We start from the raw sequence: 17,270 nt of genomic DNA, 5'->3' as shown, positions 1-17,270 counted from the left end.
TAACACCTCTTGTGTGTGTTATAAGACATTGGCTTACACATCATGGGTATGCTATAAGACCTTGGCTTACACCTCATGTGTATGGTATAAGACCTTGGCTTACACCTCATGGGTATGCCATAAGACATTGGCTTACACCTCATGTGTATGGTATAAGACCTTGGCTTACACCTCAAGTGTGTGCTATAAGATATTGACTTTCACCTCATGTGTATGCTATAAGACCTTGGCTTACACATCATGGGTATGCTATAAAAAATTGGCTTACACCTAAAGTGTGTGCTATAAGACATTGGCTTACACATCAAGTGTGTGCATTAAGACATTGGCTTACACCTCATGAGTATGCAATAAGACCTTGGCTTACACCTCATGAGTATGCTATAAGACATTGGCTTACACCTCATGAGTATGCTATAAGACCTTGGCTTACACCTCATGAGTATGCTATAAGACATTGACTTACACCTCATCGACATGCTATAAGACATTGGCTTACACCTCATGGGTGTGCTATAAGATATTGGCTTACACCTCATGGGTATGCTAAAAGACATTGGCTTACACCTCATGGGTATGCTGTAAGACCTTGGCTTACACCTCATGGGTGTGCTATAGGACATTGGCTTATACCTCATGGGTATGCTATAAGACCTTGGCTTACACCTCATGGGTATGCTGTAAGACCTTGGCTTACACCTAATGAGTGTGCTATAGAACCTTGGCTTACACCTCATGAGTGTGGTATAAGACATTGGTTTACACCTAATGAGTGTGCTATAGATCCTTGGCTTACACCTCATGGGTGTGGTATAAGACATTGGTTTACACCTCATGAGTATGCTATTGTACCTTGGCTTACACATCATGGGTGTGATTTAAGATCATGGCTTACACCTCATGAGTATGGTATAAGACATTGGTTTACACCTCATAAGTATGCTATAGGACCTTGGCTTACACATCATGGGTGTGATTTAAGATCATGGCTTACACCTCATGAGTGTGGTATAAGACATTGGTTTACACCTCATGAATGTGCTATAAGATCATGGCTTACACCTCATGAGTGTGCTATAGGACCATTGCTTACACCTCACCGGAATGCTATAATACCTTGGCTTACATCTCATGGGTATGCTATAGGACATTGGCTTACACCTCATGAGTGTGCTATAGGACCTTGGCTTACACCTCATGGGTGTGCTATAATACCTTGGATTACACCTCATCGGTATGTTATAAGACCTTGGCTTACACCTCAAGAGTATGCTATAAGACATTGGCTTACACCTCATGAGTATGCTATTATACCTTGGCTTACACCTCATGGGTGTGCTATACGACCTTGGCTTACACCTCATCGACATGCTATAAAGCTTGGCTTACATCTGATTGGTATGCTGTAAGACCTTGGCTTACACCTCATGGGTATGCTGTACGACCTTAGCTTACCCCTCATTTGTATGCTATAAGACCTTGGTTTACACCTCATCGGTATGCTATAATACATTGGCTTACATCTCATGGGTATGCTCTAAGACATTGGCTTACACCTCATGTGTAAGCTATAAGACCTTGAATTACACCTCATGAGTATCCTATAAGACCTTGGCTTACACCTCATGGGTATGCTATAAGACCTTGGCTTACATCTCATGGGTATGCTCTAAGACATTGGCTTACACCTCATGGGTAAGCTATAAGACCTTGACTTACACCTCATGAGTATGCTATAAGACCTTGGCTTACACCTCATGGGTATGCTATAAGACCTTGGCTTACAACTCATGAGTCTGCTATAAGACCTTGGCTTACACCTCATGACCTTAGCTATAACCTTGGTTGTAAAACATAGTCAATATTCTTAAGAACAAGGGTTTCAGGGCAAACATTGTACTTTTAGTACCATTTGTTATTTTCAGTTATATAACTGAAGTACAGTTTTGCTCAGGTATTTCTTTTCTCATGGATAATAATAAAAAAAAATATGTTTAACAACATAATATACAATAGAATGCTCTTTAAAGAGAGTAAACATTTATTATTTTGAATGATGCCACACTTGTATGTGAAAACCTGAGTTGAGATTGAGAAATAAGATTATGGAATTTTCGTGACATTTGTGCTTTGTATGGCTCGAACTCAATACTTCAGAGCTATGAAGTTAAAACTCAAGACCATTTAGCCTCACTTTTTAACTTTTGATCAAGGGTCATAACTCAAAAATCGGGAAGAGTAATGCTTTGGACAACAGGTCTTAAATAATGCTTTGGCTTACACGTCTTACAAAATGCCTTGGCTTACACGTCTTACATAATGCCTTGGCTTACACGTCTTACATAATGCCTTTGGCTTTCACGTCTTACATAATGCCTTGGCTTACACGTCTTACAAAATGCCTTGGCTTACACGTCTTACAAAATGCCTTGGCTTACACGTCTTACATAATGCCTTGGCTTACACGTCTTACATAATGCCTTGGCTTACACGTCTTACATAATGCCTTTGGCTTTCACGTCTTACATAATGCTTAGGCTTACACGTCTTACATAATGCTTAGGCCTACACGTCTTACATAATGCCTAGGCTTACACGTCTTACGTAATGCCTCGGCTTACACATCTTACATAATGCCTCGGCTTACACGTCTTACTTAATGCCTTGGCTTACACGTCTTACATAATGCCTTGGCTTACATGTCTTACATAATGCCTTGGCTTACACGTCTTACATAATGCTTAGGCTTACACGTCTTACATAATGCCTTGGCTTACACGTCTTACATAATGCCTTGGCTTACATGTCTTACATAATGCCTTGGCTTACACGTCTTACATAATGCTTACGCTTACACGTCTTACATAATGCTTAGGCCTACACGTCTTACATAATGCCTAGGCTTACACGTCTTACGTAATGCCTCGGCTTACACGTCTTACATAATGCTTAGGCTTACACGTCTTACATAATGCCTTGGCTCACACGTCTTACATAATGCCTTGGCTTACATGTCTTACATAATGCCTTGGCTTACACGTCTTACATAATGCTTAGGCTTACACGTCTTACATAATGCCGTGGCTTACACGTCTTACATAATGCCTTGACTTACACGTCTTACATAATGCCTAGGCTAACACGTCTTACATTATGCCGTGGCTTACACGTCTTACGTAATGCCTCGGCTTACACGTCTTACATAATGCCTTGGCTTACACGTCTTACATAATGCTTAGGCTTACACGTCTTACAAAATGCCTAGGCTTACACGTCTTACATAATGCCTAGGCTTACACGTCTTACATAATGCTTAGGCTTACACGTCTTACATAATGCTTAGGCTTACACGTCTTACATAATGCTTAGGCTTACACGTCTTACATAATGCTTTGACTTACACGTCTTACATAATGCCTTGACTTACACGTCTTACATAATGCCTAGGCTAACACGTCTTACATTATGCCGTGGCTTACACGTCTTACATTATGCCGTGGCTTACACGTCTTACGTAATGCCTCGGCTTACACGTCTTATATAATGCCTTGGCTTACACGTCTTACATAATGCTTAGGCTTTCACGTCTTACAAAATGCCTAGGCTTACACGTCTTACATAATGCCTAGGCTTACACGTCTTACATAATGCCTTGGCTTACACGTCTTACATAATGCCTTGGCTGACACGTCTTACATAATGCCTTGGCTGACATGTCTTACATAATGCATTGGCTTACACGTCTTACATAATGCCTTGGCTGACATGTCTTACATAATGCTTAGGCTTACACGTCTTACATAATGCCTTGGCTGACATGTCTTACATAATGCCTTGGCTTACACATCTTACATAATGCCTTGGTTTGCACGTCTTACATATTTATTTGACTTCCACGTCTTTAATGATTCTTTGACTTAAATAATACACGTATTACATAATGCTTTGGCTTGCATGTCTTAACTAATTCATAGGCTCTTGAATGACTTTGTGGCATAGCACATAAATCGACTGAGGTCACGATGACACTCAAAAAGTCGTATGTTAATTAACCCACAGCACTTACATTGTTCAGCATTTAGCAATATTAATCACCTATTTAAATTAAATATTGGATTAGTCATCTAACTTCACATTTCAGGTTTTCAAATGTCATTAACATGTTATTTATCAAAGTATCACAAAGGTTAGGCATACATAATTGATCTCTGGCATACAATTAAGCATAAATAACCCAACATAACATTTAATGGTTACCTAACAAGACATACATTTGAAGGTAAAGCTATCACAGTCGTGGTGAATACACACTCCTTCATTTGAAGGTAAAGCTATCACAGTCGTGGTGAATACACCCTCCTACATTTGAAGGTAAAGCTATCACAGTCGTGGTGAATACACCCTCCTACAATTAAAGGTAAAGCTATCACAGTCGTTGTGAATACACCCTCTTACAATTAAAGGTAATGCTATCACAGTCGTTGTGAAAACACCCTCCTACATTTAAAGGTAAAGTTATCACAGTCGTGGTGAATACAACCTCCTTCATTTGAAGGTAAAGCTATCACAGTCGTTGTGAAAACACCCTCCTACATTTAAATGTAGTTATCACAGTCGTGGTGAATACACCCTCCTACATTTGAAGGTAAAGTTATCACAGTTGTGGTGAATACAACCTCTTTCATTTGAAGGTAAAGCTATCACAGTCGTGGTGAATACACCCTCCTTCATTTGAAGGTAAAGCTATCACGGTCGTTGTGAATACACCTTCCTTCATTTGAAGGTAAAGATATCACAGTCGTTTTGAATACACCCTCCTACAATTAAAGTTAAAGCTATCACAGTCGTTGTGAATACACCCTCCTTCATTTGAAGGTAAAGCTATCACAGTCGTGGTGAATACACCGTTCTTCATTTTGAAGGTAAAACTATCACAGTCGTGGTGAATACACCCTCCTACAATTAAAGGTAAAGCTATCACAGTCGTTGTGAATACACCCTCCTACAATTAAAGGTAAAGCTATCACAGTCTTTGTGAAAACACCCTCCTACATTTGAAGGTAAAGTTATCACAGTCGTGGTGAATACAACCTCCTTCATTTGAAGGTAAAGCTATCACAGTCGTGGTGAATACACCCTCCTACATTTGAAGGTAAAGCTATCACAGTCGTTGTGAATACACCTTCCTTCATTTGAAGGTAAAGATATCACAGTCGTTTTGAATACACCCTCCTACAATTAAAGTCAAAGCTATCACAGTCGTAGTGAATACACCCTCCTTCATTTGAAGGTAAAGCTATCACAGTCGTGGTGAATACACCGTCCTTCATTTTGAAGGTAAAGCTATCACAGTCATGGTGAATACACCCTCCTACATTTGAAGGTAAAGCTATCACAGTCATGGTGAATACACCCTCCTTCATTTGAAGGTAAAGCTATCACAGTCGTGGTGAATACACCCTCCTTCATTTGAAGGTAAAGCTATCACAGTCGTGGTGAATACACCCTCCTTCATTTGAAGGTAAAGCTATCACAGTCGTTGTGAAAACACCCTCCTACATTTAAATGTAGTTATCACAGTCGTGGTGAATACACCCTCCTACATTTGAAGGTAAAGTTATCACAGTCGTGGTGAATACAACCTCTTTCATTTGAAGGTAAAGCTATCACAGTCGTGGTGAATACACCCTCCTTCATTTGAAGGTAAAGCTATCACGGTCGTTGTGAATACACCTTCCTTCATTTGAAGGTAAAGATATCACAGTCGTTTTGAATACACCCTCCTACAATTAAAGTTAAAGCTATCATAGTCGTTGTGAATACACCCTCCTTCATTTGAAGGTAAAGCTATCACAGTCGTGGTGAATACACCGTTCTTCATTTTGAAGGTAAAACTATCACAGTCGTGGTGAATACACCCTCCTACAATTAAAGGTAAAGCTATCACAGTCGTTGTGAATACACCCTCCTACAATTAAAGGTAAAGCTATCACAGTCTTTGTGAAAACACCCTCCTACATTTGAAGGTAAAGTTATCACAGTCGTGGTGAATACAACCTCCTTCATTTGAAGGTAAAGCTATCACAGTCGTGGTGAATACACCCTCCTACATTTGAAGGTAAAGCTATCACAGTCGTTGTGAATACACCTTCCTTCATTTGAAGGTAAAGATATCACAGTCGTTTTGAATACACCCTCCTACAATTAAAGTCAAAGCTATCACAGTCGTAGTGAATACACTCTCCTTCATTTGAAGGTAAAGCTATCACAGTCGTGGTGAATACACCGTCCTTCATTTTGAAGGTAAAGCTATCACAGTCATGGTGAATACACCCTCCTACATTTGAAGGTAAAGCTATCACAGTCATGGTGAATACACCCTCCTTCATTTGAAGGTAAAGCTATCACAGTCGTGGTGAATACACCCTCCTTCATTTGAAGGTAAAGCTATCACAGTCGTGGTGAATACACCCTCCTTCATTTTGAAGGTAAAGCTATCACAGTCGTGGTGAATACACCCTCCTACATTTGAAGGTAAAGCTATCACATTCGTGGTGAATACACCCTCCTTCATTTGAAGGTAAAGCTATCACAGTCGTGGTGAATACACCCTCCTACAATTAAAGGTAAAGCTATCACAGTCGTGGTGAATACACCCTCCTTCATTTGAAGGTAAAGCTATCACAGTTGTGGTGAATACACCCTCCTACAATTAAAGGTAAAGCTATCACAGTCGTGGTGAATACACCCTCCTACAATTAAAGGTAAAGCTATCACAGTCGTTGTGAATACACCCTCCTTCAATTAAAGGTAAAGCTATCACAGTCGTTGTGAATACACCCTCCTACAATTAAAGGTAAAGCTATCACAGTCGTTGTGAATACACCCTCCTACAATTAAAGGTAAAGCTATCACAGTCGTTGTGAAAACACCCTCCTACATTTGAAGGTAAAGTTATCACAGTCGTGGTGAATACAACCTCCTTCATTTGAAGGTAAAGCTATCACAGTCGTTGTGAAAACACCCTCCTACATTTGAAGGTAAAGTTATCACAGTCGTGGTGAATACACCCTCCTACATTTGAAGGTAAAGTTATCACAGTCGTGGTGAATACAACCTCCTTCATTTGAAGGTAAATCTATCATAGTCGTGGTGAATACACCCTCCTACATTTGAAGGTAAAGCTATCACAGTCGTTGTGAATACACCTTCCTTCATTTGAAGGTAAATATATTACAGTCGTTTTGAATACACCCTCCTACAATTCAAGTTAAAGCTATCATAGTCGTTGTGAATACACCCTCCTTCATTTTAAGGTAAAGCTATCACAGTCGTGGTGAATACACCCTCCTTCATTTTGAAGGTAAAGCTATCACAGTCGTGGTGAATACACCCTCCTACAATTAAAGGTAAAGCTATCACAGTCGTTGTGAATACACCCTCCTACAATTAAAGGTAAAGCTATCACAGTTGTTGTGAAAACACCCTCCTACATTTGAAGGTAAAGTTATCACAGTCGTGGTGAATACAGCCTCCTTCATTTGAAGGTCAAGCTATCACAGTCGTGGTGAATACACCCTCCTACATTTGAAGGTAAAGCTATCACAGTCGTTGTGAATACACCTTCCTTCATTTGAAGGTAAAGATATCACAGTCGTAGTGAATACACCCTCCTTCATTTGAAGGTAAAGCTATCACAGTCGTGGTGAATACACCGTCCTACATTTTGAAGGTAAAGATATCACAGTCGTGGTGAATACACCCTCCTACATTTGAAGGTAAAGCTATCACAGTCATGGTGAATACACCGTCCTTCATTTTGAAGGTAAAGCTATCACAGTCGTGGTGAATACACCCTCCTACATTTGAAGATAAAGCTATCACAGTCATGGTGAATACACCCTCCTTCATTTGAAGGTAAAGCTATCACAGTCGTGGTGAATACAACCTTCTTCATTTGAAGGTAAAGCTATCACAGTCGTGGTGAATACACCGTCCTTCATTTTGAAGGTAAAGCTATCACAGTCGTGGTGAATACACCCTCCTTCATTTGAAGGTAAAGCTATCACAGTCGTGGTGAATACACCCTCCTTCATTTGAAGGTAAAGCTATCACAGTCGTGGTGAATACACCCTCCTTCATTTGAAGGTAAAGCTATCACAGTCGTGGTGAATACACCCTCCAACAATTAAAGGTCAAGCTATCACAGTCGTGCTGAATACACCCTCCTTCATTTGAAGGTAAAACTATCACAGTCGTGGTGAATACACCCTCCTACAATTAAAGGTAAAGCTATCACAGTCGTTGTGAAATCACCCTCCTACAATTAAAGGTAAAGCTATCACAGTCGTGGTGAATACACCCTCCTACAATTAAAGGTAAAGCTATCACAGTCGTTGTGAATATACCCTCCTACAATTAAAGGTAAAGCTATCACAGTCATGGTGAATACACCCTCCTACATTTGAAGGTACCGCTATCAAAGTCATGGTGAATACAGCCTCCTACATTTGAAGGTAATTCTATTATGGTCGTGATGAATACCTCTTCATGCATTTGAGGGTTGAGCTATGACAGTCGTGATGAATACCGCCTCATGCATTTGAGGGTAGAACTATCAAGGTCGTAATGAATACCGCCTCATGCATTTGAGGGTAGAGCCATCACAGTCGTGATGAATACTGCCTCATGCATTTGAAATTAAAGCTATCACAGTCATGGTGAATACTGCCTCATGCATTTGAAAGTAGAGCTATCACAGTCGTAATGAATATTCCTTCATGCAATTAAGTTTAGAGCTATCACAGTCGTGATAAATACCCTCTTATACACTTGAAACTAGAGCTATCACAGTCGTGGTGAATATCCTCTAATACACTTAAAACTAGAGCTATCACAGTTGTGATAAATACCCTCTCATGCATTTGAAACTAGAGCTATCACAGTTGTGATAAATACCCTCTCATGTATTTGAAACTAGAGCTATCACAGTTGTGATAAATACCCTCTCATACACTTGAAACTAGAGCTATCACAGTCGTGGTGAATATCCTCTCATACACTTAAAACTAGAGCTATCACAGTTGTGATAAATACCCCCTCATGCATTTGAAATTAGAGCTATTTGAGTGGAAATTAATATCCTCTCATGCATTTGAAACAAAAGCTATATCAGTGGTGGTGAATACCCTCTAATGCACTAGAAACTAGAGCTATCACAGTCGTGATGGATACCCCTCATGTATTTGAAACTAGAGATATCGCAGTGATTATGAGTAACCTCTCGTGCATTTGAATGTAGATATATCAGAATGCCCCCCCCCCCCCTTATGCACTTAAACTAGAGCTCTCACACTCCTGATCATTATACTATGAAAATCTAAGAGCTACCAAGAACATCTAAGAGTTACTTAGAACATCTAGGAGATACTAAGAACATCTAAGAGCTTCTGAGATCATCAAAGAAATACTAGGAAACATCTGAAAGATACTAAGAACATCTAAGAGATACTAAGAACATCTAAGTGCTTCTGAGATCATCTAAGAAATACTAGGAAACATCTGAAAGATATTTTGAACACCTAAGATATACTAAAAACATCTAAGAGCTACTAAGAACATCGAAAAGCTACTTTAATATCTAAGAGATACTAATAACATCTCAGACCTACTCTGAACATCTAAGAGCTGCTACAAACATCTGAGAGATACTCAGAACATCTAAGAGCTACTTCAAACATCTTAGAGATACCTATAACATCTAAGAGATACTAAAAAATTCTCAGAACTACTAAGATTATCTAAGAGATACTTAGAACACTGCATGAAATAAATCTTAACGATTTGTGTAAATAAAATATGAATCAAACAAATCTCAATTTTCAATTTTTGATAATTTTCCTTTCAAATAAAGCATCTGAAGAGGTAAATGAACTGTATTTTTTAAATCAAAAATATTTCCTTGTAGTTTAAATTTTAACATTTCAATCTGCTCTGATTGAAAACCCTAACATGTATGAAACATGTTTTAATGTAAACAATTAAATGAGCCTTTAACCTTTTAAACCAATAAAAAAAGATTTGTCACTATCCCATTTAGCATTTCCCATCATTTAAACACAGTCAACAGTTACGGAAGTAACATTTAATTGGAAATCAGAACCTCAATTATCTATCTTGTATCAAATAGAAGAGAAGTCATGAAACACAAACAGGTGAAAACTGTATTCATTAATGATTTTATTGCCGAAAGACCACATGATATTGACAAGCTGTCAACTACTGTGAAAATAGAAAGATGACTAAATACAATGAAACCAAAACAAACAGCCATTATAAAATCGTTTGCTTGATACAATTCTTCAGCTGTTGCATAGATAATTTGTCTGCTGTCTGAATTCTGCTTTAAACGAGAATTGGTTTAAACAATTTTTATTTCAATATAACATTTTCAATTTTCAGGTTCTCTGAAATCATTAGGACATTAATTTTTGTGGTTTTAACCAGTTTGGTTATCCACTATCGCGCCAATTGGCATATTTTCCCACAGAACCTGCGTGAGCTAGTAGACAGTGAGTTGACAGTGAATTCGCAGATGAATGAGGATCAGATTTTTTATTTTTTATTTTTTTTATTAATAAAACACAAGGAATTCAAGTACCCACGAAATTGTCCTTTTTTGCAAAACCCCGAAATTTCATGCCCAGTAATATAAATAACTTCACAGTATATACTTAGTTCCAACAACACCAAAAACAAAAATAACTGTGGCAAATAATACAAGACAAGTAAGTGATATATGCACGAAAACTTGAAATTGGTCCATAGGAAACAGCTGCCTCCACAATCATGTTATGTCACATGAATGCTTCAAAAAAGATCATTGTCATAGTCAGTACAATGGATATTTTGAATCAGCATTCAATGCTTTTTATGCCCCACCCCCATAAGTTGGGGCATAAAAATAAAATGGCCATAATTCTGTTCTGCAGTACAGATCTTTCTTTACAAACATCAGTGCATGATTCTTGATCGTTAGTATCTTGAAGCCATTCAAAGTATAAGAAAAAAAGGACAAAGGGCCATTATTTTGGTCCAAGGTTTAAGGTCACTAAAGTTTTGAATCTTTATATTTTGAAATGCATAGGCAACTCTGCATCCAGTATACACAAATTATATGAGTAGATATTTTGCAACAACTGTGTCCTTTGAGCTGCCAAAATTAATTCTTATGGAGGAAACAAGGCTAGGAGGAGTTAAACACATGATTTCGGGACTGACGTCCACATATGCCATCAACCCTCCTATATTTTATATATGTTCCGAATTACACAACATATCAGGAGTTGGCTTTTCTCTTCCTCCGCGGCTGTGATGTTGAATTATCTGCACTCTTGGACTGACTTGGCTGAGATCCACCTGAAATATGTCCATATTTACATGAGATATTTGTATATTGTAAATTTGAAAATTTGTCAATTTGTTACTTATAGGTTAATAGATCAGTTCCTCAAGGTGAAAGATGTAAGACAGAGAAAATAATCTACTTCAATTTACTTATGGGTTGAGACTAAGAGAAACATTCACCATGAATTTTGAATTTCTTGGCATAGTGTGTCCGTTATAAAAGGGACTAGCCAATGTTTTGTAAACTGCACTTTTTTATGATGAAATAAAGTGTGGCAAATCACAAGAAGTGTTAAAACTATGATACGGACGGCTGAAACCCTCCAACCAATGTTGATATATAGGCTCCTTGCTACAACCTGGTATGTATTTTTTTACTGCAATTTTGGTTTCAAAGAGTAAAATAATAATAATATTGAATATTACCAGGTAGTGTTTTCCGATGCATTACAGTGAAAAAAATTGTTTGGTTCAAAAACATGAGCCAGTCCCTTTGAACTTTATCAGCATCTTTTCCACCAAGATTTAAACCAAATATTTACTAGGCCATTAGTTTCGATATTCATAGTGGCATTTGTCCTTCTGGTGACATCATTTGAACATTTTATTTTTTCATAATTATCATAAAAAATCCACAAGGGCATGAATTCTTGTACATTGGGGACAGCCCTTGTTTATTTCATCACACAGAAATGTGTAATATACATCATAAGGGTGAATCATTACCTTTAAAGCTGCAATCTCACAGATGGATTGTTTTAAAAACTTTGTTTATCTTTTATCTTGGAATGAGCCAATATTTGCATAAATTGTGTTACTAAGACTTTAAGAAAAATGAGTTTTTCAGCAATTTTCCAAACAATTAAGATCTGTTCTATTGCAAGTTATCTTATATGACTGAATTAAAGGCATGAATGCCAAAATCAGCTGATTCTGAGACAAAATTGAAAGAAAAGACAAAACTATAAATCTGTGAGAGTGCAGCTTTAAAACCTATTTAACTTACATGTATTAACAAAAAAGATTTAACAAAAATATTTACCAGGCCATGAGTTCTGGCATTCCGGGCATCGCTTGTCTGCCTGGTCACGGAAAAACCTCTTAGAGCAGTGATTGTGTATCTTGGTGGTGCAACAGTCACATTTCTCGCCCTGGAAGATATGATTAGTGAATAATTTACATGTACAAGGGAAATTGACATTCTGGGCCAAGCGATTCCATCTAGCCGTGGAAAAAAACCTTGAAGCAGTGATGATTTACCTTAGGTGAACAACTGTTACATTTTCAACCTGGAAGATACGAATATATCTATTAGTTTACATGAACAAGAAGAAAAATTGAAAATAGGGGCCAAGCTTGTTCATGTAGTTGTGGAAAGTTATGGTGAATCTTGGTAGGGAGGCTGGGAAACTTCTCAGGACTTCTGGAAGATACAATTAAAATACTGAATACATTAACATGCAATCAGTTAATGAAACAATATGCATAAAATTATGCATAAAATTGTTAATCATTTCAAACATCTCTCACACAAAATGCTGCTAAATGGACAGATTGTCCCACTGATAAATTACTGTAGATTATAATATGTACCAGTACTTTTTTCAGGATTGTTCAGTTTTTCCAATCTCATCAGGCTGAAAATTCAAACGCGATTATTTCAACAAAGACATGCGACGGTGAATCAAATTATTTGAGAACATGCAGGCGAAACAATTGCAAAAAATATCAAATACTCAACCCCGAAAACATTAATGCAATCTAACGCATATTACAAACAGTACCTGAAGGCAGAGTTTCTTGCAGACGTTACACCTGACAGCATCTTCCTCGTACATTTCCAGAATGTACTGCTCCATCTCCATCAGTCCCCTGATGCCCAGGTAGACACGACCAGCCTCTGTCTGGAATGGGCCGTTAATAATGATAATGAAGCAAATAGCTACTTCATTTATGCATGTGCATCTTCCTCAAGAATGAGCTGCTTGCAAGACCCATAATACCTTTAGGTCAACATGAGTACCTTTGGTAGGGAATGTGGCAAATATGCAGTGATAGGTACAAGTGCATCAGAATGTACATGTTAACTTCAGAACGTAATTCCATCCTCTTGAGGGCTCATGGTGCCTAAGGGCTATTCCATTTAAACATATAACCCCCGGGGGGAAGGCACTTTTAAACTATGCCACCCCCCTACAAAAGCAAATTTGCCCTTGTGGGGTCAAAAAAGCGAAAAAATACACCCACCTATATACTATTTAAATAATTGCCTTCCCCCCGTGGGTTATATGTTTTACTGGAATAGCCCTAAAACCCGGTTCAAATTTTGTTTGTTCAAAATTTCTCATCAACACATACCCTGCCAATCCAGCGTTCATGTATCAATCTGTCAAGGAAGGCATCGGCCTCAACTTTAGACATTTTCTTTGGTAAGCTGTCTGTTATGTCCATGGCAGCTATTGAACCAATAGAGCCCCTGTCGGACTTCACAAACTCTTCAATCTAAAAGTGTATTTTTGCAAACAGTTAGCGACTCACTTCAAACTGTAAATCTCTAGATTCAAACAAATTGTATGTTCGCTTAACTAATACTTGCTTGTGTAGCTTTGCTGAAATAAAGGTCCAAATAAGAGTTGTTTAGATATTAGTACACAGATATCAGTACTCCATTTAAATTTAGATATCAGTACACAGATATCAGTACTCCATTTAAATTTAGATATCAGTACACAGATATAAGTACTCCATTTAAATTTAGATATCAGTACACAGATATAAGTACGCCATTTAAATTAAGATATCAGTACTCCATTTAAATTTAGATATCAGTACACAGATATCAGTACCCCATTTAAATTAAGATATCTGTACCCCATTTTAATTAAGATATCAGTACCCCATTTAAGTTTATGTTCAAGATCATAATGGACAAATCTCTTTAAAATGAAAGTGATCATTTAAGACAAATCAATGAGCATACAACATCTGATAATCTGAGATTTAGAAAAAAAGTGTCTCTTTACCTCTAAACCATGTAGTTTAATAGACCTCTCTAAATTTGTCACCTAAGTGAAAAAACTCAATATCTGCTTCTATTTCTATGTAAAGTTATTGAGTTATGCACTAGCGACACAATGATCTTACTTTCAATCAACAGTAATTCTCAAGGCAATGAGCCTCAAATCTACAGTGTTTATTTTTCAAGGCAACCATAACATTTACTGGCACATTACCAATTTTTTCACAAAATCCAGCTCATTCTCTGTATATTGCGAAGACAGCAATGCCACACTGGTCTCCGTTGTGTTCACCTGTAATGATCCAAGCAAGATCTGTGTATATGGGAGTAACAGCAAACATAGTTTGATCTAATAAAGTTAGTACTACTGTTTGTAAGACAAACTAAAAACATAATATTACATTCTATTTTCAAAACTAAATTATAAAATGTCATGATATACAGGTAGTACAATGTATAAAACTTGAAAAAATGAGCAGGTTGTTAACTAAAAGCTATTCTCAAAACAATGTGTATGATTTTTTTTCAATCCAAGCTTGTCCAAAAAAAAATGCAAGCTTGAATGAATGAGCAGGCTGTTGACACGAATTCTAATTTCAAAGACAATACCAATGTTTTTCTACAATCCAATAATGTCCCAAAATACATGCAAACTTGGTCAGGCTTTTGACACAAATTCTAATTTCAAAGACAATACATACAATTTTTTTCACTCCAATATCATCCCATGCAAGCTTGAAAGATGAGCAGGCTGTTTGTTGGCATGAATTCTAATTTCATTGACAATTCATATAATTTTTTATCAATCTTATATTTTTTTCCAACATTTTCCAGCAAGCTTACCAAGCCATAAAAGCTTTTCCCATTCATTTCATCACAGGCCTTTTTGATTTCCATGCCGAACATGCTGATGTTGCTGTTTATTAAATGACAAAAGTCCAATAATAGCTGCGTCTTTTCTTCATCCGAAAATGCTTCTGAAATATAAAGGTTATTATTTTAAAAACATTTACAGATGTGTTACCAGTTACCAGTAAGTCCAGATCTACTAATTCAAATGTTAAATACGCATGTTATTTCATTTATTTGAAGATCTTCAGCTCACATCAAACCCAGAGAAAACCCACTTGTCTGGCTTGAAGACCACAACACAAACTCACATGGGCCCAGGTCAGAAATCGATCCAAGGACGCCTTGGTGAGAATGAGTACACAAACCATTTGCTCTTTGACAATACAAGAGATGTATGGATCTAAATCTGTGTTCAACATTTAAAAATCCAAGATCTGAAATCCAAAACTTGCCACTGAGTGATGTTCTACAAAGAGAATAATTAATTAAACAAATCATTTTTTTGGTGTTATCTGTAGTCTTATTATTAATTTCATGGCCAAAGTACAAAGATGAGGAAGCATAATCCAGATGACATTGAACTAATACATTACCAAAAGTTTTCCAAAGAGGTTGTGTTTAAAATTCACTTTGTCTATATAATTTTTTTGTACTAGAGTTAACCTTCTAAGCAATACTGATCAAAATAGATGTACCTGACAATTCAGAGTCCAAAATTGACTCAAGATATTTGATAGATTTTTGTGACTTAATTTCATCGACATGGCTAATACATTGTAAACTAAAAGCACTTATATGTTGTAGTTTACAAAGTTTACGTTTGGAACCAAAAAGTATGTACATGTATACTGTCTTTCCTAGATTAAGAGATAATTTGTAATCAGTTAACCACTTGCTGCATTTTGCAATTTTTGACCAAGAACTTATAATATCGGGGTCTTTATGAGAAAATCGCCGTTGAGAAGTAAATGCTAGAGATAACTTAATATTTGATGATTATTAAATATTATTTCCTGTTTATAACTATTAACAAACAAAATGAGTTCTAAAGCAAGAGCGAACCATTGTATTTCTCGCAGCAGGACTTGAGCAGGCTGAACACTTCCTGTCCGTTGAGAACAAACCGCGACATGAACGACTGCAGGAACATACGATGACTGTCCCGCAACACCATCATCCTGTACAGCTGAAAAACAAAACACACTTTGATGTAATCATGTTTAATCATGTTTTCCAGTACGGATAAAAAAATCTGACCATCGGGCACGCTGCGTGGCCTGAAACTTGGCAAGCGTTGTTACCGGCTTGCACACGTGACCTCGGTCAGATTTTTCTATCTGTACCGGAAACACATGATTTATACTTATAAACAATAACTTTGAATAACATGTATCTCATTTCAAAATTACCAGAATCAGTGAATTTTTTACAGACGCCTCCTTGGTCTAGTGGGTAAGGCATCCACCTATGGACCCGGAGGTGGTGGGTTCGATCCCTGGCCACGTCATACCCGAAAGACGTTAAAAGTTGGTACAAGTAGCTTGCTTGCCTGGCGCTTGTCAATTAAAGGGTAGTGCTTGGAAAAGTGGTGTACTCAGTACTGGTTCAACCCAGGGAAGTTGTACCCCCTGTATCGGCGCTTAACACCGAGCACGTCAAAGAACCAAGGGGTCTCTTCGCAAAGAGCTAGGGTATCGCACCCGAGCTTCCTTGTATCCGACCACTGCCTCTTCTGCATGCTGTTCCTTCAGCAAAAACAAAGGAACCCGTTGAGAAAAAGTGCGGGTTATCCTTGACCGCAAGGTCTAAAGAAATACAAACATACATACAGTCTACAGACTAGTAATTACCAAAAAGTCAAAGTCTTGTTTCCCGCTAAAATGTCAACACTAAATTTACCCTCTAACTAAAATCTCTTAAGTGTGAAAGTGAATTGCAACTCAAAGTTCGATCTCTTGTTAAACAAAAAATAGAAACATTTAAATCGAAATAT

The 17,270-nt window shown here is 37.5% G+C and overlaps 1 protein-coding gene across 1 annotated transcript; it reads right to left on the bottom strand.

Annotated features, from left to right (window-relative positions):
* Positions 1-10,219: 10,219 nt before the first annotated feature.
* LOC128214216 (non-structural maintenance of chromosomes element 1 homolog) lies at positions 10,220-17,188 on the bottom strand. Its single transcript, XM_052920568.1, has 8 exons — positions 17,128-17,188; positions 16,340-16,463; positions 15,269-15,402; positions 14,640-14,717; positions 13,765-13,908; positions 13,191-13,310; positions 12,449-12,557; positions 10,220-11,418 (listed from the first exon to the last, which is right to left on the bottom strand). The coding sequence occupies exons 2-8, from the start codon at positions 16,452-16,454 to the stop codon at positions 11,339-11,341; spliced, it is 780 nt and encodes a 259-aa protein (XP_052776528.1). The 5' UTR covers positions 16,455-16,463; positions 17,128-17,188; the 3' UTR covers positions 10,220-11,338.
* Between the last annotated feature and the right edge of the window lie 82 nt (positions 17,189-17,270).

Source organism: Mya arenaria, chromosome 13 (genome assembly GCF_026914265.1).
Source record: "Mya arenaria isolate MELC-2E11 chromosome 13, ASM2691426v1".
NCBI classification, from domain to species: domain Eukaryota; kingdom Metazoa; phylum Mollusca; class Bivalvia; order Myida; family Myidae; genus Mya; species Mya arenaria.
This window is presented reverse-complemented; position numbering and strand designations above follow the sequence as displayed.

Coding starts and splice junctions, on each gene's coding strand:
- LOC128214216 (XM_052920568.1), bottom strand. CDS start 16,454: ATGATGGTGTTGCGGGACAGTCATCGTATGTTCCTGCAGTCGTTCATG. Junction 13,909..14,639: donor TGGATTTTGTGAAAAAATTG/GTAATGTGCCAG, acceptor ATACACTTTTAG/ATTGAAGAGTTTGTGAAGTC. Junction 11,419..12,448: donor ATGCCAGAACTCATGGCCTG/GTAAATATTTTT, acceptor GACATATTTCAG/GTGGATCTCAGCCAAGTCAG.